We start from the raw sequence: 22990 nt of genomic DNA, 5'->3' as shown, positions 1-22990 counted from the left end.
ACATTGGCGATGCGACGGCTATTTGTTTGTACGCCTCTCCGATGGAGAAGGTGGTTCAAGTGCTCAAGTACAAATCGGCCGCCTTCATCAATGCACACATGGTGATGGCGAGTCTGACCAACAACGTCATGTGGCTCACGTACGGCATGCTGCAGGACAACTGGATCATCATGGGCCCCAACATTCTCTTCGTCGCGCTCAACTCGAGTACACTGATGCTGTGCATTGTGTACAACACCAAGACCCACCCGCTGCCTGAAAGCTTTTTCGCTGATACCGACGACGCTCCAATCGAAGTGTCCATCGAACTGTCACCGAAGAGCAACAAGACGCAAAACGACAGCCAAAGTCCGGAGTACAAGGCAATGCAGTCGCCCCTGGAGCCACTTGGTCTCCAGCTCGACAGAAATTAAGAGCAACTAAACTACTAGCAATTCTTTATTCAATCGTTTTATTGGTGAGCATCAACGCGATATCTTCCTCTTGGACTGCGATCTCTTCTCGCAGAGCAAGGCGCTGGGCTCGAAGCTCCTCCATTTTGTCGCGAACTTCGCGAATCTTGGCATTGTTCAGCTCGATGTTGTCTTCCAGTCGCATGAGAACCTCCGGCAGTACTGTCGTGACCATCTCCTTGGTCCTCTCCCACTTCACTCGCTCCTCTCCACACAAGAGGCTTGCAACAGGCAACGATTGCTCTTGATCCGTCGAGCCGCCTCCTTCCAAGTTCCCCAGCATAACTTCGCAGTTTTCAAGCCGCTGCACAATGGCGTCGTGCTGCTGCGTGCACCGCTGTCTCGTGTAGTCCAGCAGTTCTAGCGCAGAGCCCAATTCCGCCTCCTGCAGCACAACTGTCTCCATCTGATGCATCAAATTGTCTCGCGTCACTCGCGAGGTCGCCAGTCGCTTGCTACCGCTATTCGGTCCACGTCCAAACTCAAAAGATTTGACATCCGAGGACACACCCTCGCTCCCCAACGACTGCAATGGCTCTTGCAGCGCCGTCCAGCCCTCCTGCGGCACCACAAGGCATCCCTTCATCTTCTTCATCAGTCGCTTGCACCAAATATAGTGTAGCCATTACACCGGAAAGTTGAAGTTACGTACACCACACTATTGACTACTCAGGCGTCACACAATCTATTACTGACTACCCGGACGTCAGACCTCACTTCCACCCGTCGCCAAGCATCCATTGACACACTCGCGTCCAGCCAAAATGGTTGACATGACGCTCCGTGAACAGGAGCAGGAGCTGGAGCTGCTGACGCCGCCTCCCGCCGCCGCGCCGTCTCTGGACCGCGTGGGACTGACGGTGCCTTCGCTGCTGTACTCGGCCGACGGACGCTACGTGTTTCAGCGCCAATCACACGTCGTGCGCGTGCTGCACGCCAAGAGCGGGCGCGTGTTGCACGAATGTGTGCGCGCGACCGGCAAAAGCGCGGTGACAGCGCTAGCGCTGCATCCGCACAACGCACTGCAGCTGCTGGCCGCGTACGCAGATGGCTACATTGTCGTCTGGGACTTTGAGGAGCATAAGTCGCTGCTGGAGATGCCCACGGGCAAGCCGCTGCTGTGGATGGGCTCGAGCCGCACGAACCCGTCGCTGCTGCTGCTCGTGGTGCAGAGCGAGACCGAGAGCTGGAGCGTCTTCGAGTTCAGCTTACCAAGCAAGAAGTTCGGCCGTGAGCTGCTGAAGAACTCCAGAGACCGCTTCCAGGCGGCCGCCATGCAAAGCTACTTGGTGCCACAGGGAGATGGAGAGAACGCGGTTGCTGGAGACTATTTTGTAGCTATTGGTGGTAAGAGCATCACGTCCATTTGGATGAACCAGCTCACAGACGACGACCACACGGGCCGCGTCGTCAAGAAGGAGAAGCGCGTCCACACGCACAACACGACGTGTGTTGCATTGAGCCCGACAAGCTGTGAGTTTTCGGTGGGCGACACGTACGGACAGATCCACCGCTTCTTCCGAGACGGACAGGTCCAGAGCTCGGACGCAATGCTGCACTGGCACTCGCACGCCGTTCACTGCGTTCAGTACTCTAGCGACGGTCAGTTCCTCATGTCTGGTGGTGAAGAGAGCGTGCTCGTGTCGTGGCACTTGGAGTCCGGCCGTCGTGCGTACCTGCCGCGTCTTCCAGCGTCGGTGGAATGCATCGCTCCCCGTCTGGACGGTGGCATCTACGCTGTTAGCCTGGCCGACAACTCTCTTTTCCAATACAACCCTGTGACTCGTGAGCAGGAGTGGGAGGCGCGTGGATTGGCCCGCGCGGGTGCTTCAGCCGCGTTCACGGTGCCAAGCCGTCAGATCACGACTGATCCGGTTTCCAAGGCACTTGTTTTGAACGGATCTTCGGGCGCTGGTGTGCTGCAGTTCTACGAACCGTTTGCTGACCGTGTCCTGCAGGCACTGCTGCTGTCGGAGCGTAACCAGGTTACCCGTACGGAGAAGGAGGTGCTGCCAATGCTGATTGCGTCGCACTTGCGCTTTAGTGCTCGCGGTGATGACCTTGTTACTCTTCACGCGCCCAGCAAGGCGAAGGTGGGCGAGGCGCAGTCGTTGCGATTCTACTCACGTCGGGTGGATGGATCTTTCTTTGTGAACACTGCTGTGGATGCCCCTCATGGTCGGGCTTATGTGACTGGGGTGGCGTTCTCTCCGAACGCTCACCACGGTTGTGTTGTGACTGCTGACAAGCTTGGCGACTTTAAGGTTTGGGAGAAGACGACGCTCGCTGCAGGTGGTACGGCATGGAACTGCCAGGCTGTTGTTCGCTTCCGCGATGAGCCCGTTACGGCTGTGAACTTTGCGCGTGACGGCTCGTTGCTTGCCGTGGCATACGGCAACAAGCTTACGCTTTGGGACATTGATACCCACTCTCTGCGTCGTGTGATTCCGTCGGCTGATGGTCAAACGATTCGCCAGATAGTGTTCCTTGGCGCTAACTCGCCCTTCGTGGTGCTGGTGACTGAGAACCAAGTTCAAGTGTGGAACCTGCTTACGCTTTCGCTGTGGTGGCGCTACGCGGTTCCGGACGGTGCTGGCGTGGCCGAGGAGACGCTACTCGAGCGTTTCCTTGTGTGGGTGCCGGTGGACGAAACCTCGAACAAGACTTTGGTGCTCGTGTTCGACCCCCAGACGCCTGTGCCCAAGTGCGTGCGTGTCGTGGATCTCGGCACCAAACTGTGGAGTGCTGGCTTCCACCCCGGAACCGGAGACATTGTGCTCCTCGACATGAACACCGGCGTATGGAGGCTGGATGGGCCCAACGCCAGGTCGCTGGAAGCCCGGCGCCGCAAGGTGGCCCACGTGGCTGCTGTTGCCGAGCGTGATGCTGCCAAGGATCGTGAGCACGAGGCCAAGGCACTCAGCGCTATCTACAATGCTGCCAGGGGTGGCCTTGCTCCCGGGCATAATGTTAATGAGACCAAGCCGGTTGAACACAGTGCCGCGGCTACCAATGGCTCAGCAACTAGCAGCCTGTTTGACGCACCGGCCCACGTATTGCCGTCGATGACGGCTCTGTACAGGTCTTTCATGGATACGATGTTGCCGAAGCCGCACCAGGGCGTTGAGGCTAATGGCGAGGCGTCCAGCAACGGAGCAAAGCGAGCAAATGGTGAGACGGCCAAGCAGAGTAAGAAGAAGCGGCGCAAGCAGCAGCAGCAACAGAAGCACCAGACCGCGGAGGAAACTTCGGTCATCGACAATGGCGAGCAGCAGAAGCGCATGAAGCTCCAGGTCGAGAAGGAACTGGCCAACACGGAGCTGCAGCAGCAGACATATTCCAAACTGCTCGAGACATTCCGCAAGAAGAGGACGCAGAAGGCTTAGATGCACTTCGCGTAAGATGAAATAGATTTTCGTGTTTAGCTACTCGCCGTTGTGTATCCTTCAGTCACATCTGTGAAAGGCCCAAGTGTATTCTAGCGGCCGCATCAGTTGAAAAGGTGGTGCTTGTCACGCTTGCGCTTTCGTATTTTCTTCTTGGCAACATCAATGTTCCGCTCTTGCCACTTGCTCTTGCTCAACTTGACGGGCCGGTTGCCGATGTATTTCCCGTTCATTTCGCGCAAGGCCTTGGCGCAGTCGAACGGGTCGGCAAAGCTCACGAAGCCGTACCCGCGGGATTTGTGCGTGAGCTTGTCCCGCACCACACGCGCGCGCTGGAACGACGCGTACGCAGCGAAGCTGTGCGCGAGTAGCTCGTCACTCACTTCATTGCCCAGGTCTCCGCAGAACAGGCGGAAGTCGTTGTCGGGCCAGTCCTCTAGCGTCGGGTCCTCCCACACAGCTCCACCGGCAAGTCGCAGGTGTCGCTTGGATTTCTTACCATCAGCTCTGCCGTGTGGTCCTGCAGCGATGCTGGCCGCAGTTCTCCTGGGGTCGTACTCGTACACGCTCTGCTGCCTGTTCATCATGTCCTGCTCCTCCATGGACAGTACGTGGCCCGTCTCCATGTCCACACGAGGCTGCGTGGATCTGTACGACGCAGCGTTCCTGGCAGCTGCAACTGTAGCTGCATGTTCCCCCGTTGTGCCTACTGGGAAGCCACTGAGCGCTCCACGGTGGGCCGCCACATCTTCCAGCGTGTTGAGCTTCATGCGGCCGTCTACTGAACTTATTTCAGTACTTTCAGTCGACGATCCCATTAGCAGTGGCTTCTTCACGGGTGCGGGGCGCGGCGGAGCCATGTAGATCTTGGGCTTAGCCACGGGCTCGGCCAATACGGTCTTGGTCTTCTTCACAGGCGGCTGCTCATCCTGCTTGGGGTCGTCGGCCTGCTCTAGCGACTGGATCTCGGCCTCGAAGCGCGCGAACTCGTCGTCCAGGTCCGCCATCGACTTCTATAACGCTCCTGCGTCTCAGTGGATGAAATAACGAGCGAATAGGATTGGATGAAAATCACCAGTGAATGGTTTGTTTCCATTGGCTGGAAATGTTTCATGCGACTTGAGTGGATGCTAGTTGGCGAAAAGCAGAGCAGCAGACACCATGGACGAGGAGTACGACGAGGCCAACCACCGCGACATGGAGGACGAGGAGATCCCGGAGGAGGAACTCGAGGAGGAGGTCCCGGCGGATGATCTGTACGAAGGCGGAGACGACGCAGGAAACGAGCAGAACAAGGTGCAGGTGCTGGACGAGTCCCACAAACAGCCCAACGCGCACCGCGTTACGACCCGCTACATGACCAAGTACGAGCGCGCCCGCGTGCTGGGGACGCGCGCCTTGCAGATCTCCATGAACGCGCCGGTGATGGTGGACATTGAGGGCGAGACGGACCCGCTCAAGATCGCCATGAAGGAGCTGCGCGAGCGCAAAATCCCCATCATCATCCGCCGGTACCTGCCCGATAACTCGTTCGAGGACTGGAGCATCGACGAGCTCATCATTGAGTAGATAGAGGAGACGGACGGTTGCTATACAACATACACAACATCTTATATGCCGATTCAGAGGAGACTTTGACCATTTGACACAGAGGACTGACGTTGGAAGCGCTATATTCGACGAGGAATTAGAGCTGCAATGAAGACTGCAATGCAGTGGTGTGCGCTGGCTATTGTCCTCCCTGTAAGCCGCGGTTCCTGTCTGATGGCTACGATTCCTGGTCTTAGTTGACGGTGGTCTGCGACTCACATGAGGTGCCGTAATAGCCTGGGAAGCACTCGCACTCGCCCGTTTCGTAGTTGCATTTGCCACGGCCACCGCAGTCACGGCCCTGCGTTTGGCCGAATGCGAGCAGAATGTCGTCGCCGCTGGGGCACTCCTTGAGGGAACAGTCCGGCCCGCGATAGCCCTGGTCGCAGTAGCAGCCCATGTGCTTGTTGGCATCCCATGCAGCATAAACCCCTGGATGATAGCTCGGTGCTAGAGGAGTTTTATCCGGGGACCCGGCAATGATCGCTTGGAGTGTAAGACAGATACCACGGCCGTTGCAGTTGTTAGGACACTCCGATCGCTCGCAGGCCTTTCCTTCGTAGCCTGGAAAGCACGTGCAGTGGCCAGTTGAGTAGTCACAAAGGCCGCGGTTCGAGCACTCGGCCAGTTGGTGGGCGGTGTTGGTCGCGGAAGGCACTTGGACCCACGCTTCGCCGTAGGGACACGTTCGCATGGAGCAGTCGGCGCCCTTGAACGCTGGGTATTTTATTGTCTCGTCCGCCTGATCCTGTCGCTCGTAGCACGTGCATTTGTCGTTCTTGCCGCACGTTCCCTGTGCGTTGCATCCGTTTGGGCAGTAGGCGCTCACGTCCTCGGGCATCCACGCCAGCAACGCCGCCGCACTCACGCAGAACAAGGCCACCTTGGACATGCCCAGCATGCTTCAGCTCTGCGGAACCTGTTGCCGTCGAGTCGTCGGAGGCTGTTGCCTGGTCGCACTGTATGGAAGTGAGAGCGAGGCGCGCGCGGTAACGTGAAAGATCCCATGGAGGATCGCGCAGCAACCGTCGCCGTGAATCGCCGCTTGCACGACTCTTCACCGGTATCTTCGGGTGCCGAAATCTGTGACGTGATGCAGACTTATCAACCAATCGTACGCTTGAAATTACAGCGAATGAGACGTGTTGATACATTTCCGCCAATGAAACCGGATGGCTATCAACTCAAGAACGCGAGCATGACGGACGTGGTGGAGGTCTTTGAGTGCGAGGGAAGCTTTTCCTTCCTGCGTGAAGATCACCGCTTCGTCTTCACAGTCCACAACGACAACAGCCTCCGCGTGGACATCAAACCGGTCTCAACCTCCAGGCTTCTAGAACCTGTAGCAATTGATCAGGAGCTTCCTGTTCGTGGAACCATAGAAGACATCGACGATGTCGAAGAAGAGCAGACACGAGATGCCATTGCTGACGATCATGCACTTCAAGAGGACGAAGGACAAGCTGAAGATGAAGTGAGAAATGCCAAGTTGCTGGCCTACGATGGACGCGCGTTGGTGGAGATGTCACCGGAACGACAGCAAGATCCGACTCTACCATTGTGCTATGTGGCGCACTTTAAGATCGTGCAATGGGGTCGTGGCGCCCAAGGCATGAGATCGCAGATCGTCAAGTGCATCGCTCATCTCTCAATCGCCTATGGCATGTCGGGACGGTTTGTGGAGATCCGAGAGAACCCAGACGAAGCGCAGGACTTTGCTTTGAGACCAATCGCACACAGACTGGAACCGTTGGATAACCCGTTGCACCCGCTGACGCCGGGACGGTATGAGCTGCAGGGCATCACGATCGCGGAGAATGCCTTCGTCTACGAGTGTGCTGTGAACTTCACGCTGCAAGCTAACGGAATGATGGCCGGCACTTCGCGTGAACTGCCTTTTAGCCAGGAATGCCCACTCGCTGGGATGTGGACTCGAAGCGGCCTGAATTATTTGCTACAGTACGAGATGCACGGCAACAAACACACATATATCTACTTTGGTACGCCGGTTCGTCCAGGGCTGCACGGCACGTGGCAGAACTCCGAGCTGCGAGTTCTCGGCGGCAACCTCGACCCGCGCACAAGTCAAGCGGAGCGCGGCATTTTAGAGTTCCAGCTGGTCAAGGCTGTTCGAGTCTGGAGCCAAGCGTATCACAAGGACTACACGGCGGCCTTCAGGGAGTGCGTGAAACTCATACTGCTTGCGTCCCACCGAGATGGCATCCTCCCCAACCATTTATGGAGCTCTATTGTATCCTTTTGCGGCTACGACTGGTTCCGCAGCGACCTGCAGAAGTCGTTGACACCAAATGAGACCAAAGACAGCGATAACGACACCGCAAACGTGCCATGAATCCAAGTCTCACGTAGCAGTTATCTCTCTCCCAATAATCAGCAAATCCACAGTCTCCATTTTTATTTTCATCCTATAGAATTGTCCCATTCCGACGCGACGTCTTCAGCGCCACCATAACCAATAATGGACGGGCCGTACAGTAGCTCAGTCGTCGTGGGCTCTAACGCCTTCCCCAGAAACATCGACAGCTTCTCCTCTAGTGACCAAGTCACCAAGTCACCTGCAACGTTATTGACACCTCTAGAGCGCGTTTACGATGGCTGTGTAGGCGGCTTTTTAGCTGAAAAGAGCCGCATTCACCTGCGAATCGCGTCTGATGGCTCCCTGCACGGCGAAGTGCGTCGGAGGCAGCAGCAGGACCCTATTGCTGTCACTAACAGGAAGAAGCGCAAGCGACGAGTCATTGCCGACCACCCGGATGGAATTGTCATTGCGCATGTTATAGGCAACGCACAGGTCGTTCCGGTGGAGGAGGCTGTGGTGTCGACTACCAAGTGCGAGGCCTCGGCGGCTGAGTATTGCTGTGCGTTCGAGGTAACCAAGAGACTGAACCACGTGGATCGACACACGCTGACGTGCCATTTGCACGTTCCGATGGCTCCCGACGCACCAGCACTGGGCACTTGGCGGTTTTTCAACCTACACGTTCGTGACAGACATCAGTTCGAGTTGTCGTCGTCGGCCAGCACAGTGGCAATGCGTGATGCAGCGGAACGCATTGGAGAGGAGCTGTCGGAGTCGAATTCAGATCAAAAGGTGTTCCAGTTGCAACCAGTGCAATGGTACCAGCGTCAGCAGGAAGCAGAGGAAGCCGAGAGAGAGGCGGCCTCTTTGCAATCGAGACCACCGTCGTTGCTGTATCCGTTGCGACCTGGCAAATATGAGTTTAAAGGATTCACAACGTATGAAACGCCGTCTGTAGCGGCTCCTGTCATACCGAGGAATGGACGACGAGGCCGCCCTCGTCCTGTTATGGCTACAGTGAAAGATGAATGCCTGGTCACATTACGTTTGCTGCCTGATGGTACGCTGCGAGGAACTTCTCGTGAAGTAGTCCAGCCGCAAGTTTGCCCACTCAAAGGACGCTGGCAGGCGAATCGAGTGGTGTACGTACTGGAGTACCGCGTACGCGAGGCTATGGGCCACTTCCGCTACTCTGGCGCAGTTGTCATTGAAGAAAGTGATGCGAGTCCTTCTAATGGCCGGAGGACAAAGGTCCAGCATGTTTCTTCAAATGGCAAGAGGCGTGAGACACTCAGCGGCAAATGGAGCAATGTAGACGAGGGTCACGCTGAAGGTTATGAAGGAGGTCGCGGAGAGTTCGAGCTCGAGCTTAAAAAAGTGGATTTCACTCCAATCCCGATCAAGACGGAGAAGATTGAAGCTGCCTCCTCGAATGATAGCAGTCCGACCGATCCGTCCCAAGGACTGCAGCCAGAGCAGCAGCAATTGCTGAGCGTCGACCCCGATGCTGGCAGCAATGTTGAAAATGCCATCGAGATAGACGACGACGACGACGACGTCATCCGCGTGCTGACGTCGGGCGAGTACGAACTATCTGGATGTGCAACGGATGCAGATGGCTACGAGTACGCGTTCGATCTCAAGCTGCAGCTGTGGCCAGGTGGGAAGCTCCTTGGCCAGAGCAAAGAGCGCATTTTCCAGCAAACAAGCCCGATTTTTGGGCGTTGGGGGCCCTCTGGTATCGTGTATCGTCAGCAATATGTTGTCAAGCGTGAGGTGGGCGTGTACACGTACGAGGGTAATATGAGCCCAGATGGTGCCGTGGTTCAGGGTGAGTGGGTCAACGCCGAGGACGAGGGCGCGGCGTGCGCCCCTAGCGAGCACGGCACCTTTGCGCTGATTCTCGTGCAGTCAATGAGGCAGTGGAGCGCCTTCAGTCACGCACACTATCCCCCTAGGTTTCGACGCGGTGTGTCGACAACGCTCATGGCCTCTGCAAGAACCAACGGACTTCCAGTGGCGCTTTGGACGCACATTTTCGCCTTCTGTAGCGAGACGTGGTTCACGCCACCGTGATCGAGTATCCATAGCGTGTACATTTACAGAAATCCATTTCTTGTTTGGCTTGAGTAATTAAGATTGCAAAAAAAGTTGAAGGCATTTATGGTGATGTTGCCTTTCACTTCAACTTGATTGTGCCCCTTTTCAGCCAATTACTGCCTAGATGAAGCTCAATTTAAACGAATCAAACGAGAGCAGTAACAACACGCGGCAGAATGCTATGTTAACGGACGCGCCAAGTTCTGTAGCTGCTTGAACATAACAACCAAACGGATCGAAGCTCAAGTCTAATGCCCACAACCTCGCTCCATGCAATTATGTTATCTCTCGTTCACGCAAAAATCGAGGGGCGAAAGACTCGTGCGTCCCTCACCTGCCTGTATCTGTCTCTCCTCCACCGCTCCTTCCGTATCTGTTGACTTTCACCAGGCTCGACACTTAGCCCATGAAGTTAAACACGACGAGGAAGAGGATAATGTTGCAGAAGAGGTAGTCCGCAAAGGCGCGCTGCTCTGTGCGGTCGCCAAAGTTGTTCTCCGGGTTGATCTGCATCCGCAGCGACACTGCAGCAACGCCCACAAAACGTCAGCAAATAGATCCATACTAATTACCCCCAATAGGAGACCACGCACCAGCCAACACAAAGACACCGACGGTGCACACGAAGCCAGCGAGGAACGAGTTGAACGGGAACGTGCCCACCAGCGAGCAATAGATAAATTGGAGCACGCCTGTGGCCAGCACGTAGGCCAGGAAGCCGTCGATGAGCTTCATCTTCTTGGGCGTCGTCTTGTCATACTTGGCCACGAAGTCGCCCAGGATGGAGCCCACGCCCGCCGTTGCCGTCTTCTTAGCCATGGCTTATCTCGGTCGATGGACTATCGGAAGATAGCCGCCGAACTGGACGCGTGGAGGCAGTGTGTGCCACACTATATTGGATGTGTAGTGTACGTCACACCATATAGGCCCGGCGCTGGGCTACTTTTGGGGTAGGATTTCATCCAATCCACATCGAGAGGTCAAAGTTGAAGGGTACGGGATCGAGTTTGGCGGGGGAAAGGACATCAGTGTTTCAGTATACGACCCGGCGCGTGCTTTGCGAGCCCCTCGTCACTGCAAGATCCGCTCGTAAGCGCTCATCAAGCTTCCCCCGTTCATCATGCTCGCCCGACAGGTACGCTCAAGGCAATCTCGCGGCAGGTCCGTGTTCGTCCGCGTCTCTGCTGTCCAACGAGCTATCGGCCGTCTCCATGCACCTTCTGTGGCGTGCGGGCCAACGTGATCTAATAATGTATCTTGCACTGCTATAGATTATCCGCCGCGTCGCCACGCAGACCCCGCGTAGCTCGGCCATGTCCACGCTAGTGGTGGCCGAGCACAACCAGTCGCAGATCTCGGGCGCCACGCTGGCCACGGTCACGGCCGCCACGCAGATTGGCGGAGACATCACGCTGCTGGTGCTGGGCAGCCAGGCCGGCCCGGCCGCCGAGGCTGGCGCAAAGGTGGCCGGCGTCAAGAACGTGCTGCACGCGGCCGACGCCAAGTACGACCACTACGTGGCCGAGGAGGTGGCCGAGCTGCTGGTGGCCGCGCAGACAGCCGGCCAGTACTCGCACGTGCTGGCCCCCAGCTCCAACGCGTCCAAGAATTACCTGCCGCGCGCCGGAGCCAAGCTGGACGTGGCCCCCATCTCGGACATCCTGGCCGTGGCCGACAAGGACACGTTCTTCCGCCCCACGTACGCGGGCAACGCCATCGCCCAGGTCAAGTCCAAGGACGCCGTGAAGCTCATCACGGTGCGCCCCACGGGCTTCGAAAAGGCCGCGGCCGAGGGTGGTAACGCCTCAGTGAGCCCGGCCCCGGAGGCCCCCACGGTCGGCAAGACGAGCTTCGTCTCGGAGGAGGTGAGCAAGTCGGAGCGCCCGGACTTGGCCTCTGCCCGCGTCGTCATCTCGGGCGGCCGCGGTCTCAAGAGCGGTGAGAACTTCGAGCTGCTCTACAAACTCGCGGACAAATTGGGCGGTGCTGTGGGCGCCTCGCGTGCGGCGGTGGACGCCGGCTTCGTGCCCAACGAACTGCAGGTCGGCCAGACCGGTAAGGTCGTGGCCCCCGAACTGTACGTGGCCGCCGGTATCTCTGGTGCCATCCAGCACTTGGCTGGCATGAAGGACAGCAAGACCATTGTGGCCATCAACAAGGACGAGGAGGCCCCGATCTTCCAGGTGGCCGACTACGGCCTCGTGGACGACCTCTTCAACGCGGTGCCTGAGCTCACCGAGAAGGTCTAAATGTCTATATGGATTTAGATCCAGCGCTGTACTGAGCCCCGAGTCAGCTGTGACGCAAGTCGTGAGGTTTAAAGCCGACTTGGGCGGCCAGAACCGAGAAATACGACAGGCCGCAACGCCCATATTCATCGCAATAGTGAGTGCTATTCGTCCATTACTTCTGAGGTTCCCTGCTTTGTTGTCTTGTGTGGCTGCTTGTTCAGGTGGAGGCTGGAGGAGCACGTTGTGGTGGCTGCGCCGTGATCACAGGCACGGGCGTTGCTCCAGCACGTGGACTGCCATGATAAGAGTAAGCGCCGGATCCACGATCATTCTGCCGCTGCGCTTCGTGGTCTTCTGGTCGACGTGTCTCGTCGTCTTCAGCACACCACTCAAGCAGCACGATGGACAAGAAGCTCCCCATGGAGAGAAATGACATGGCGATCGCGAGATACAGGCCCCCGCAGTGCAGGAAGCGGCCGTAGTTCCCGCGACAATGCAGCGAGATGTCCGACAGAAGCAGGACAAGCGTTGCTACCGTTAGACACACGAGCGCCACGAAGTCCAAGACCTTCTCGCAGAGGTGCACCGGCCGATTGCACATCCGGAGCCACTCGATGAAGATCAGGAAGGCGAACGCGTACACGAACGCCAAGAAGTTGATCACCATCGCGAAGTTCACGGCCCCACTTCTCACGACCACACCAACGGAGCGGCTCCCAGCAGTGCGCTGGCTCGTAACGCAGGCCGTTTGCAGCGCCACATAGGCCACCAACGAGCTGCAGAACTGGATGAAACGCAACAGCACACGCGTGCACAAGAGACACATGGAGCTGGGACGCGCTGTTCTCGACGCCATGGTGCCCGAACAACGTGGCCTTCGGAAATGAGCTGAAGGTGCAAGAGATTCTATGGATGCTCTCGCCTGAGACCCGGGGACTGTCGACAGCAAGCGAAAGGTGCCGCTCAAGTGCAGAAAACGAAGGTACAATTCAAGTTGTACATTCAAGCTAAGCCTTCACGCCTCCCTGCTGGGATAGCGCTTTCATGTTCCTTAGAAATCCTCAAAAACTGAACTACAACCTGCTCTCCGTTTCCAGGTTGCAGATACTTCCTCACTTGCGACGTCGAGTTACACCCGGTTGGACGCGCCTTTCGGTGTCGAGGCTCCCGTGGGAGTGGCCTCAGCATGGTAACCAGCACTGGGGTGACCGTGACCCGTCTCACTGTCGTAGTCGCTGTGACTTCCGGTGCGCTCGCGCTTACTGCCGTAGTCTTCGCAGGAACTGAGCAAGAACGACGCCAAGTGTGCCGCTGCTGTAAGAAACGAGAAGACCACCGCCGTTTTGAGCAGGTTGCAGCGCAGCATGTACCCGTACACGGAGCAGTGCGCGACGTAGTCCGACACGACCAGCACGATACCAGCAACGACCAGCATGGCTGCAAGAACAAGATCCATCAGTTGCTCGACGATACGGGGCGTCGGACGCTTGAAGTACCGCAGCAGCTCCACGAAAAGGAACAGGAACAGCCCCACGAGCATCGACGTGTAGGTCACGAGCTGTGTGTACGTCGCCGCGCTGCTACCCAGCATGCTCGAGTAGCCGTAGTAAGAAGCCCCCACGAACGCGCGCGATATCGTCGCCAGCGCCACCAACGCCAAGGTAAACTGCAAGAAGCGCAGCAACGTTCGGCCCCATCGCATCGTACCTCCTTGCGTCATTTCCACCTTGATCGGTTGGTTCCAGTCTTCTTGGTTGCTTGCGTCTTCCGTAGCGTTTTGGAGAATGGAAAACGAGGAATCTTTGGACTTCTTGGGAACAGGAGATACTTGCATCCGGGACGAGGACACGCTCGAGACATGGCGTCCAAGCTGTCCTAACGGCGAGACAAGAACGGTGTGTATTGAATGAGTTCTCAGCGGTTTTTCATACTATAGCAACGAAGGGGAGTGTCAGCATCGTTGACGGGGGCGAGCACACGCCGTCAAATGGAGATACGAGGCTGGTCATCACCATCGGAGACTGCGGCAAGCTACTATTGGTGCCACCACGCTGCACGCTACTTGCATTGCTCGTTCGGGCATTCCCCGACGGCCTAGCTTCTTCGCGAATCGGCGAAAGTGCTGGCGCCTTGGACACTGGTGTCGGTCTTGCTAGGTGGTACGACGTCTGCGAGCTCCCAACGGCGAGGTTGGAGATCCCCACTACGGTGACCGGGGCGGGCGGCAGATTGCAGAGGGTGCACGGCTCGGGGCGCATTGCCGGGTAGCACTTGAGCGCGAGTATGAGCAGCAGCATGACCACTGCACACGGGATGAGAACTTCTAGCGGGATCATGGTTGCTGCCAACGCTGCGAACTTAAGTGTGGCCACCGGAACTTGTCGTCTGCAAGAGCTCCGATGAGGAGGGATGAGGAGTGACTATCCAAGTGAGGCTTGTTCTGGATTGTGCGGTGCTGGTCAGATGTGGTGCCTCATGGCGGGTTGGCACCCCGTGGAGGCAGAAGGTGTTCCGACCATCGGCCGGCATAGAGCCGATAACTCGGATACCTTCGAGCTCTCCACATGGCAGCTGATGGAGATGCAGGTGCAATTCAAGTTGAAGGGGCTCGAGTGCGAGGGTTCTTGTCCAAGACTCCCATCCGCTCACGCGTGCTCTGAGGAATTGCTGTGGTCTTTCCGAGAATCTAACGAGTCAGAACGAAGACGACAAACGCGGATCTGTAGGTGTGCGAAGCTGCACGAGACTCCATTGAAGCGAGTTTATAAGGTCTAACACGCTGTCTAGGGAGAAAGCCAAACGAACCGTCCAAACGGCCTCTTCGCTGCTGGAGACGGGAAGCCGACGGCCACAGGCGACTGTGCCAGCGTTGCTCGTTCGCTTCCCTGTATTGCTCGCTTCGGTGGACTGCATCCGGTTCGGATTGGAGAGATCAAGCTGGTCATGACTCGCGGCGATCGAGGCGGCCTCTCGATCACTTGAAGCCCTGAATATGTTGTCTTCGGGGTCTCGCCGAAGGGGGAGTATGCCTTGTACCCCGATGTTGACCAGGTCATGTGGTATGGCTCTGGAGACAGTATGACGCCGCCTCCCTCGAGATCGATGCGCTCCTTTGTCTTCTCGGCTTCGTGTCGGTGACAGAGAGACCTGAAGGCTTCCAGAATTCCTGGCACGAACTTGAGCATCAGCGCGATCACCAAGACGCTCACCGCGATCGGGAGGACGATAACGAGAACCATTTCCAGGGACATCGGTGCACTTGGTAGTAGAAACGACAAAGTGTGAATGAACTGACCTGAGCGCTTCATAGAAATTGCCAACGTTTCCAGCCAGCGATATCTCATTTTTCTGGCGGTGGTGAGCCCAGCGCTCCTGCACATATTCGCGTGGCTCCATACGCGCAGGATACAGCGCTGGACACTTGACGCTTCGATGCTGCGGTGTTGAAGAGGAAACACTGATGCTTCAGCACCGGAGCTCTATGGGGTCAGCACTATTTCCTTGGTTCCTGTGGTGCGAATACAGTTTGTAGCTGCCACATTGGGAACACTAAACGGATGAAGAGTTTGGGTGATGGATTGCCTTATTCGTCTTACTACACCCTGGCGCTGGGCAAGTTGAGCCCTTCGATGGGGGACAGCGTGTCGGTGGGGGTCACTTCAAGGTGATACTGCGCCGGCACTTCGGTCGGGCCAGACGTGGCCTTGCTCGTGGCCAGGATGGACAGCGTCAGCGACGCGAGGAAGAAGGCCATTGCGATGAAGGTGAAGGCGGTAGCAGCTTGGAGGTTGTGGCAGTGCCAGGACAACTCGCAGTAGCTGAGGTAGTCGGACGCGGCGAGGCAAATGCCGCCCACCAGCAGCATGAAGGCCAACACAGCGTCGATAGCTTGCTCGACGCGAGGCGCCAGTCGACTAGAGAAGTTGAAAATCTCCACAGCCACGACAAACCAGAGCGTGTACAGCATTCCGGTGTAGGTCATGAGCAAGACGAAGTTGGACGAGTGGAAGGTGACCCCACCCGCCGCCACGAAGGACATGCCAAGCAGACAACTCATAAGCTGCGCTACCCGCAGTGCTAGGTTGGTCCTTGCCAGAATGGTCGGGGTCAGGAGGCCGATCATGGTGTGACCGATCTTGGTGAGCTTGAGAGGAAGTGACTGGTTGCGGAGAAAAGCGCAAATGGACGTAGCGTAGCGTTCCAGTGCTACGTTGGTGGGTCCTTCGCTGTTCACTGCGGGTGCGGTAACTTCAGAAATCTAGCGTTCGTCTGTCCGCCCAGGAAATTTTCTCGAAGCTGCACGCGGTAACGCCAAGTACTTGTTGGTAGTGCAGTTGCAGGGATGAGAAGCCTAAAGTGCATGTTTTCGACACAGAAAGCATGGAAATGAACGCCGGCTAGAGCAGTCGAGACGCTGAACACTCCGTTTCATGACACTGGTACACCAGCATTTTGTGTGCTATATTCATGGGCCTGGCCTTCAAGCTCTAACCCGCATTGTCAGTTGGTGAAGCGACGTAAAGGACCTTGACGGCCACAACGCGTGCAGCACAGCGGTGCAGCTCAATGTGTAGACAAAAATGGTAGAGGCCTCAGTACACGGCACGGGCTGACGGACCTCTTGCAAAAGGCAAGTTGAAGTTGCCTTGGCGCTGATTGGTCAATTTGAGTTTTTTGTGTTAGGCTTATGTTTTATGTTAGGTTTATGTATACACACTGACTTCAACACGCACTGTGGCCGGATGATCTCGGTGAAGTCGTCGCGGGAAGGAATGATATATCTGACAAGAAGAAGAACGAAGTAAAATACTGACTTGAATTGCATTTACGTGTTACCTGGGTCTCATGTCCGACAGCACGCAGCTAGAGAGTCCGTCCCCAGTTTCTTGAAGCTCCTTACACCTTGGAGGCAGGTCCGTCCGAGTGGCCGATGGGGGACAGCGCGCCCGACGTGGGGGTGGCGTTCTGGTGGTAGGGCACGGGCTCCTCCACCTGCACGTCTGTGAGTCCGTGGCCCGCCTCGCTGCCTCCCAGGAACGAGAGGCCCAGCGACACGAGGAAGAAGAACATGGCGATGAAGTCGAAGGCCGTGGCGGCCCGGAGGTTGTGGCAGTGCCAGCCGTACCCGCAGGTGCTCGTGTAGTCCGAGGCGGCCAGGCAGATGCCGGCGACGAGCAGCACGATCGCCAGTAGCGCGTCCGTGGCCTGCTCCAGGCGCACCGCCGGGCGGTTGGCCAGGTGGAACACCTCGACGCACACCACGTACCACAGCGTGTAGAGCATACCCGTGTAACCCATGAGCAGCACGAACGTGGACGAGTGGGTGGAGCCGCCGCTGTAGAAACCCGCGGCCGCGAAGGACATGGCCAGCAGGCTGCAGAAGAACTGCAGGCCGCGCAGGCCCAGACGCAGGTACGCCAGGTTGGTGGAAGTCACGGCGCCGATCGGCATCTAGAAGCTTTTGGTGTTCTCTTGGCTCGGAAGTAGATTGGGGAATGGCTCCTGAGCGTGAGACTTTTTTTTTTGGGTACATTATGACGCGCCTGCGACATGTGGTTTCCGCGAGGTTTTTCTGAGAACAACCTCAAAGCGAACCCAAGAAAGAGTGGGACCAAAAAAGCGACTTAAAAAGCGACTTAAAAAAACGACTTACTGCAACCTGGACCTATAAGGTGTGGTTGTTGTTTGCCATACTATTAGTAAGTTTCTAGCTATGTAGGCTTCATCAGGGCCGTTGCTGCGGTTTGGATATCGATCTCCGCATGGTTGAGGCGGCAAAAGCGCGGCTGCAGGGTGCCATGCGGACAGCAAGTCGCCTTTGCCGTTGAAGAAGAAGCCGGGCTGACGGTTGCCAGTCCATTAACGGCAGCGTAATGGCGGGCTGTCTTGCGATCATGCAGAAGACTTGGTGGAGGCCGTTGTTGGCGGAGAAATCGCGGAAATCAACCCGCCGTGCAGTCGCTGTACCCAGCAAGTCAAACTTGACCGTCAGGTTGACGAGTATGGAGTGCTTCCCACCGCCAACTGGCGCGGACACCGGGAAAAATCCACTGCCGCATATGAGGTATGGCACCCAGCTGACACTGACAGTGTCAGCGGAGCGAGACTTATCTGGCCACGTTGGGCTGGTACGTCAAGCGGCGCTACGTTCATTGGCGAAGACGCACCGCAAACTTGCTTTCATCAGATTACCTTCTCTAGCTAAACTTTGTTACATTGGTTACACATTTGCTGTGAGGCTTCCAATGGTACCATAGTCCACTCAAGGGTATTCTGCGCATGCCAGACAATCATACTCCTTGCCACGCTGGCAATGGCCACGAGAGGGACATCGGTTGCAGAGCTGTGAGCACAGTTGACGGCACATTCGATCACGGAGGAGATTAAACGTGTGCTTTTAGTGCTCGCGTTCTTATGAGCAAATCGATAAAACTGCAGCGAGCTGCTCTTCCGCTGCAATTCAGTATCAGTGCTCACTACACGAAGAAGACAACACACATCGAGTTTCGGCATGTAAGGAGCTGATCTAGGCCCGCGGGGGTGGAGGCCCCCTCGTTCCACTCTCATCAACGCCTGAACAGTGAGAAGGCCGAGCTCAGAACGAACCCGGCCACCACCAAGCATCCCTTTCCCACGTCTGTAACAGAGCTAGCGCTACGGAGGAGAGCAAGTAAACTCCTGACATAGAACGTGGTGACGACGACGACGATAAACAGCAATAATACAGACTGCTTCAGCAAGCCAAGGGCTTTTTCCAAACTGATGTCGAAACCGAGGGGATTCTGTCTAAAAATGACTGGCGCGCAGCTAACACTCGAAAGTGGTGATATGAAGTACCAATTGTAACGGGTAAGTGACATAGATACCTCCCAAAACGGAAGATCGGTTTCGACCGGGTATATCCCGAATACAAGCCCGTACCGATTGCTGCCGCACATTTCCGCCGACATGTTGGCGCAGTTGCTACGGCGCGCCGGGAGCGTTTTGACGCAAGATGCCAAGCCCTTGGCTCTGTCTTACAGACGTCGCGTATGGGTTGCGCGCTTCAGCAGCCAGTCGAACCCTGGCAAGCCGCTGGGGCTGAAGGAGGGCGTCACGGCCTCGGGGCTCTCGCCCACGATGCAGATGCTCCTAGCCTACGTGGTCGTGGGCGTGTCGGCCATGGGCGTCGTCGCGCGCTTCAAGAGCCGCGACGCAAAGGAAGACGAGGTGCGGACTGGCTGTGATTTAGATCTTATTTCGAATGTTGCACTTGTCGACATGACGAAAGCGAAAGCTGAAGTTGTGCTAACGTCACCTGCCTTTATATCGCTTAGAATGTGCGCATCTTCAACATGGCCAAGCGTGCAGTCGTCAAGGACCGCCGCGTGTTCGAGACCGTGGGCTACCCGAAGGACTTTGAGCGGATCAAGCAGCTGGACGCCGACGGATCGATTGTGGAGCCCAAGGCTGGCGAGGGAAGTTTCCGTGTCAAGGGCGACAAGTACGTGCTTGATCTGCTGCTAGTCCTTCGTGAGGCTTGATAGCTAACTGTGGTATCTTGTCCTTGTAGCGGGAGTGTGGTTGTCCATTACCGTCAGAATCTGCACCTGGGGGAGAACGAGGACAGCAGCATCGTCACGTTCGACGCGCTGAGCGTGGAGTGCGAGGACGGCACGCAGTTCTCAGCTCTGGAGTCGTTCCTACAGAACCAGGATGTCGTCACGCATCAAAAGTCCGAGTCGCTGGGCAACAAGATGTTCTTCCCCGTGATTGGCGGCGTGCTGGTCGGCGGCGTGGCGTCGTTCTTCGCCATCCGCATCCTGCGCAACCGACCATTCTACGTGCACAAGTTGGTACTGGACCACGTGAACAACCACGACCTGGCGCGGCAACTGCTGGGACACCCGATCAAAAGCGAGCGCTCCAAGTACGTGGGCGTGCTCACGAACGAGGCTGCCAACTACACAATCGCGTGCAGCGGACCCAAGGGAAACGGCACGCTCATCGTCAAGGCCTTCAAGAAGAACAATCCGGAGGACAAATCTGACACCGAAGAGGGCAAGCCCACCGGCGTCATGACGACCCCGGGTACGGCCTGGAAGTTCTCCACGCTGGTGCTGTCCGTCAGTCGCAACGAGAAGCGCAAGGCCAAGAAAGCCAAAACTATCAATCTATTGAGCAGCGGAGATATCCCCCCAGTGTCCTCGCAGCGCCATTAGATATAACAACCGCAGGGTCTCACTTAATAGAAGAGTATATACTGCTAACAGTTGTCACCTAGATTGATTCGGTTTGTCCTCCTTCCCCACCGCAGTCTAGTTCGGGCCCTTCGAGTCCACGAGCAGTTCAAACCGGTGAGCGATGGAGTTCGATGATCGCAGCCTACCATTCCGAGGACTGCACCCGTCCGGATGTACCTTGGCCACAACCCACGTGATGACGCCACCTCACTTCACAATTCTCCGCGCGGCCCGTAGCTGTCAAATCTCTTCAGTTACGATGGCTTTGGCCATGGCTCCGTACGTGGTCACGCTCTTCTGCATGCTGCTGCGAGGTCTGCAATTGGTGTTCGCTCTGGTGGCGATGATCACTGCTGCAAAGGCGTTCCCAATGTCAACGGCCTCCAATGACCACGACTACGACTACCGTCTCGGAAGTGCAGAAGCCACCTTCGCGCTGCTCGTGTCTTACACGATCATCGAGTACTCCGGTGCTTTCCTAGTTCTCGTCGAACTCTTCCCTATGATGCTTCGCCCGGGTGCAATGCTCACCCGGACAGTGGACAGTCTTCTAGCAGCGTTCGCACTCAGCTCCGGGATTGTTTTGGCTACAAGTGACTACGTTCAAGACTGCGACGACTACGTGGGTTTATTGCACTGCACCAACTTGAAAGCTTCATACGTGTTCGTGATCTTGTGCGTGGTGCCGCTTGTCGGGTCTATCCTGCTCACTTTCGTGGCGTCGGAGGACTCGAGATTGGCAGAGATCGAGTGTCGTGACCGAGCAGGTAGCTACCGAATGGTGGCCACCCCCATGAGCTCAACACTGGCACCCATCGACAATCGGGGTATCATCTCAGCCTAGTGTCGGTTGTCGGAAGTTTGGCAAGTTTTCAAGTAACAAGTCAAAGAGTTTTTCATGTTGGCAATTTCCTTTAACTATTGTGCTGCACGACGCCGCATGGCAGTGGGGGATCGCATCGCTGTCCCCGTGCAGTTGCGTCGGAAGTCGAGGTGTCCGTGGCTCGGACGTCGCTTGAGGTTGCTTTCGTAGTAATTGTCGCGTCGGCGCCGACTGTTCTGCACTCGGTCGTAGCGTTTGTCGGCCACGTAGATGACGATGAAGCACGCAAGGAAGGTGAGACCGATAGATGCGAAGAAGAGGCCGAGACCACACACGGGTCCGATGCACGCGTCACCCGTGCCCTTCCTGCCTCTTTTGTTGGAGTTCGACACTGCAGGTGCTGCAGCAAACACTTGGGACAGCTCGTCTTGCATGGTACGTTGTCGCTGAATAGGAATGTTGTCGATACGCTGAGGCAGGACAACCGGACTCGATGGGGTCACGATTCGTTGACTCGGGTACGTCGCTCCATGCCGAAGCGAGTTGGCGTTGGTCTTCACAGGAAATTGCAGCACCATCAAAAGCATTGCCATCACTAGAGGCATCGCCAACATGGACAGAGACGGCTTCACCCGCATCGAAGCAGCGACGAAATATAGGGGTCTGGGCTTGAGCACACCAAAAAAGGAAATGGCAGTGTGAAGCAAGTCAAACGGGCGGGTATCTGCGCAGTCCCATGATGTCGTCGAAACCAACGCGCGCTCTATTTTATCTTGGTCGTTGGCTAAACTATTTTGAAGAAACACTACGTGTCAAGCGAAAAGCGCAGCATAAAACAAGTCCGATGTAGCACACACGAAGCCTTTGTTATCTTCTAGGTCGGCAAGACAACCAGGCTAATTTCAGCCGTGTTCGTCTTCGCACAGGCAGCTGTGTTCTCAAACGGTTCAATTTTTGAACACCACTTAACGACTCGTGCAAGTAAGTGCAGCAGCCAAGCTCAAGACACAATCGAGTGATGAAAAAATGTACTTGTGTTACCAGAAAAAAAAATGTGGTCGGAAAGTAGTTGCAGGCTACAGCACAGCACTGGGAAAGTACTCTCTTGAAAAGATTGAAGGCATTTTAGACGTATTGCGAGAAAATACCCGTGTTGTCGCTGTCTGTGTGTTGATTTGGATTTTTCCTGTTCCATTTGGAGTTGTTGTGGGTATTGGACCAAGTTTCATTTTCTTCAGCATACTCCTGTGGCTCACAATCGGTCCTAGGAGAAATCAAACTACTTTGAAGTACTCAGCCCAAGGAGTTTTCGCGGTGACTCAACTATGGCGACATCTATCTCAAAGTGAGTTCCAATCTACACGATACGATGAGTACAGAGCGTGCGGCGAGAGAGCATTTATCGACAGCGATGAGCCTTGCAGCATCTTCGGACTCCTGACGCACAGAAGCAGAATGCTTAGTGCGTGCTCAATTTAAGTTGCTACACGAGCGTGTACTATGTAGAATCACTTGCAAGTCGCCTGCACTCGTTCAAAAAGCGTGAAGCCGAAACAGCTCAATCAGGACCCGCAAAGAAGAATTTCTATCTCGATGCTGTCTAAGTGAATCCTGCTGCTTGTACACCGATAAACCGCCGAGTCCGTTCTGCCTCGCCTGAAAAATATAATACTGGATCTGGTAGAAAGGACGCTTCAGCTACTTTTTAGTGCGAGTACCATACTCTTGTTGAAATGCGTCGAGTGTGCCGTGTCCATTGTCTGTGGTGTTTATTGCTGCATCCGATGCCAATTGTCGTCCCATGAATATTACCCTCTAAAGCCACGACAACACGAAGATATGCTTGCCCTTTACGTGTCCGTGGCA

General features: G+C 56.2%; 18 protein-coding genes across 19 annotated transcripts; 8 read left to right on the top strand and 10 right to left on the bottom strand.

Moving 5' to 3' along the window:
• Positions 1–41: 41 nt before the first annotated feature.
• On the top strand, positions 42–413 carry KRP23_698 (uncharacterized protein; the record flags this gene model as incomplete). The annotated part of the gene is made up of 1 exon (XM_067892003.1): positions 42–413. The coding sequence occupies one exon, from the start codon at positions 42–44 to the stop codon at positions 411–413; it is 372 nt and encodes a 123-aa protein (XP_067751261.1).
• Positions 414–438: 25 nt separating this feature from the next.
• Positions 439–1047, bottom strand: KRP23_697 (uncharacterized protein; the record flags this gene model as incomplete). The annotated part of the gene is made up of 1 exon (XM_067891992.1): positions 439–1047. One exon carries the CDS (start codon positions 1045–1047, stop codon positions 439–441), a length of 609 nt encoding a protein of 202 aa, XP_067751260.1.
• A 169-nt stretch (positions 1048–1216) lies between these two features.
• Positions 1217–3838, top strand: KRP23_696 (WD repeat-containing protein 75; the record flags this gene model as incomplete). Its single annotated transcript, XM_067891981.1, has 1 exon — positions 1217–3838. One exon carries the CDS (start codon positions 1217–1219, stop codon positions 3836–3838), a length of 2622 nt encoding a protein of 873 aa, XP_067751259.1.
• A 104-nt stretch (positions 3839–3942) lies between these two features.
• KRP23_695 (RNA-binding protein 42) lies at positions 3943–4845 on the bottom strand (the record flags this gene model as incomplete). Its single annotated transcript, XM_067891970.1, has 1 exon — positions 3943–4845. One exon carries the CDS (start codon positions 4843–4845, stop codon positions 3943–3945), a length of 903 nt encoding a protein of 300 aa, XP_067751258.1.
• Positions 4846–4999: 154 nt separating this feature from the next.
• Positions 5000–5407, top strand: KRP23_694 (DNA-directed RNA polymerases I, II, and III subunit RPABC2; the record flags this gene model as incomplete). The annotated part of the gene is made up of 1 exon (XM_067891959.1): positions 5000–5407. One exon carries the CDS (start codon positions 5000–5002, stop codon positions 5405–5407), a length of 408 nt encoding a protein of 135 aa, XP_067751257.1.
• Positions 5408–5621: 214 nt separating this feature from the next.
• KRP23_693 (Tenascin-X) lies at positions 5622–6329 on the bottom strand (the record flags this gene model as incomplete). The annotated part of the gene is made up of 1 exon (XM_067891948.1): positions 5622–6329. One exon carries the CDS (start codon positions 6327–6329, stop codon positions 5622–5624), a length of 708 nt encoding a protein of 235 aa, XP_067751256.1.
• Positions 6330–6590: 261 nt separating this feature from the next.
• On the top strand, positions 6591–7781 carry KRP23_692 (uncharacterized protein; the record flags this gene model as incomplete). The annotated part of the gene is made up of 1 exon (XM_067891937.1): positions 6591–7781. One exon carries the CDS (start codon positions 6591–6593, stop codon positions 7779–7781), a length of 1191 nt encoding a protein of 396 aa, XP_067751255.1.
• A 126-nt stretch (positions 7782–7907) lies between these two features.
• Positions 7908–9824, top strand: KRP23_691 (uncharacterized protein; the record flags this gene model as incomplete). 2 transcript variants are annotated; one of them, XM_067891925.1, is made up of 1 exon in its annotated part: positions 7908–9824. In XM_067891925.1, the coding sequence occupies one exon, from the start codon at positions 7908–7910 to the stop codon at positions 9822–9824; it is 1917 nt and encodes a 638-aa protein (XP_067751254.1). The 2 variants fall into 2 exon arrangements, with proteins under 2 accessions (XP_067751254.1, XP_067751253.1); XM_067891924.1 differs by having other exon boundaries at positions 8922–9824.
• A 423-nt stretch (positions 9825–10247) lies between these two features.
• KRP23_690 (Dolichyl-diphosphooligosaccharide--protein glycosyltransferase subunit 2) lies at positions 10248–10667 on the bottom strand (the record flags this gene model as incomplete). The annotated part of the gene is made up of 2 exons (XM_067891913.1): positions 10248–10372; positions 10442–10667. 2 exons carry the CDS (start codon positions 10665–10667, stop codon positions 10248–10250), a joined length of 351 nt encoding a protein of 116 aa, XP_067751252.1.
• Positions 10668–10968: 301 nt separating this feature from the next.
• Positions 10969–12097, top strand: KRP23_689 (Electron transfer flavoprotein subunit alpha, mitochondrial; the record flags this gene model as incomplete). Its single annotated transcript, XM_067891902.1, has 2 exons — positions 10969–10983; positions 11120–12097. 2 exons carry the CDS (start codon positions 10969–10971, stop codon positions 12095–12097), a joined length of 993 nt encoding a protein of 330 aa, XP_067751251.1.
• Positions 12098–12296: 199 nt separating this feature from the next.
• Positions 12297–12935, bottom strand: KRP23_688 (uncharacterized protein; the record flags this gene model as incomplete). The annotated part of the gene is made up of 1 exon (XM_067891889.1): positions 12297–12935. One exon carries the CDS (start codon positions 12933–12935, stop codon positions 12297–12299), a length of 639 nt encoding a protein of 212 aa, XP_067751250.1.
• Positions 12936–13208: 273 nt separating this feature from the next.
• On the bottom strand, positions 13209–13913 carry KRP23_687 (uncharacterized protein; the record flags this gene model as incomplete). The annotated part of the gene is made up of 1 exon (XM_067891878.1): positions 13209–13913. One exon carries the CDS (start codon positions 13911–13913, stop codon positions 13209–13211), a length of 705 nt encoding a protein of 234 aa, XP_067751249.1.
• A 91-nt stretch (positions 13914–14004) lies between these two features.
• KRP23_686 (uncharacterized protein) lies at positions 14005–14415 on the bottom strand (the record flags this gene model as incomplete). Its single annotated transcript, XM_067891867.1, has 1 exon — positions 14005–14415. The coding sequence occupies one exon, from the start codon at positions 14413–14415 to the stop codon at positions 14005–14007; it is 411 nt and encodes a 136-aa protein (XP_067751248.1).
• A 1259-nt stretch (positions 14416–15674) lies between these two features.
• KRP23_685 (uncharacterized protein) lies at positions 15675–16202 on the bottom strand (the record flags this gene model as incomplete). The annotated part of the gene is made up of 1 exon (XM_067891856.1): positions 15675–16202. The coding sequence occupies one exon, from the start codon at positions 16200–16202 to the stop codon at positions 15675–15677; it is 528 nt and encodes a 175-aa protein (XP_067751247.1).
• Positions 16203–16975: 773 nt separating this feature from the next.
• On the bottom strand, positions 16976–17530 carry KRP23_684 (uncharacterized protein; the record flags this gene model as incomplete). Its single annotated transcript, XM_067891845.1, has 1 exon — positions 16976–17530. One exon carries the CDS (start codon positions 17528–17530, stop codon positions 16976–16978), a length of 555 nt encoding a protein of 184 aa, XP_067751246.1.
• Positions 17531–19027: 1497 nt separating this feature from the next.
• On the top strand, positions 19028–20280 carry KRP23_683 (uncharacterized protein; the record flags this gene model as incomplete). Its single annotated transcript, XM_067891834.1, has 3 exons — positions 19028–19288; positions 19396–19562; positions 19632–20280. 3 exons carry the CDS (start codon positions 19028–19030, stop codon positions 20278–20280), a joined length of 1077 nt encoding a protein of 358 aa, XP_067751245.1.
• A 142-nt stretch (positions 20281–20422) lies between these two features.
• Positions 20423–21145, top strand: KRP23_682 (uncharacterized protein; the record flags this gene model as incomplete). Its single annotated transcript, XM_067891823.1, has 1 exon — positions 20423–21145. The coding sequence occupies one exon, from the start codon at positions 20423–20425 to the stop codon at positions 21143–21145; it is 723 nt and encodes a 240-aa protein (XP_067751244.1).
• Positions 21146–21219: 74 nt separating this feature from the next.
• Positions 21220–21762, bottom strand: KRP23_681 (uncharacterized protein; the record flags this gene model as incomplete). Its single annotated transcript, XM_067891811.1, has 1 exon — positions 21220–21762. One exon carries the CDS (start codon positions 21760–21762, stop codon positions 21220–21222), a length of 543 nt encoding a protein of 180 aa, XP_067751243.1.
• Positions 21763–22990: the final 1228 nt, after the last annotated feature.

The sequence above is a fragment of the Phytophthora ramorum genome, assembly GCF_020800215.1.
Source record: "Phytophthora ramorum isolate Pr-102 chromosome Unknown Phyram_PR-102_s0001, whole genome shotgun sequence".
NCBI classification, from domain to species: domain Eukaryota; phylum Oomycota; class Peronosporomycetes; order Peronosporales; family Peronosporaceae; genus Phytophthora; species Phytophthora ramorum.
Note: the sequence above shows the minus strand (reverse complement) of the source record. Positions and strands in the feature narration are given on the sequence as shown.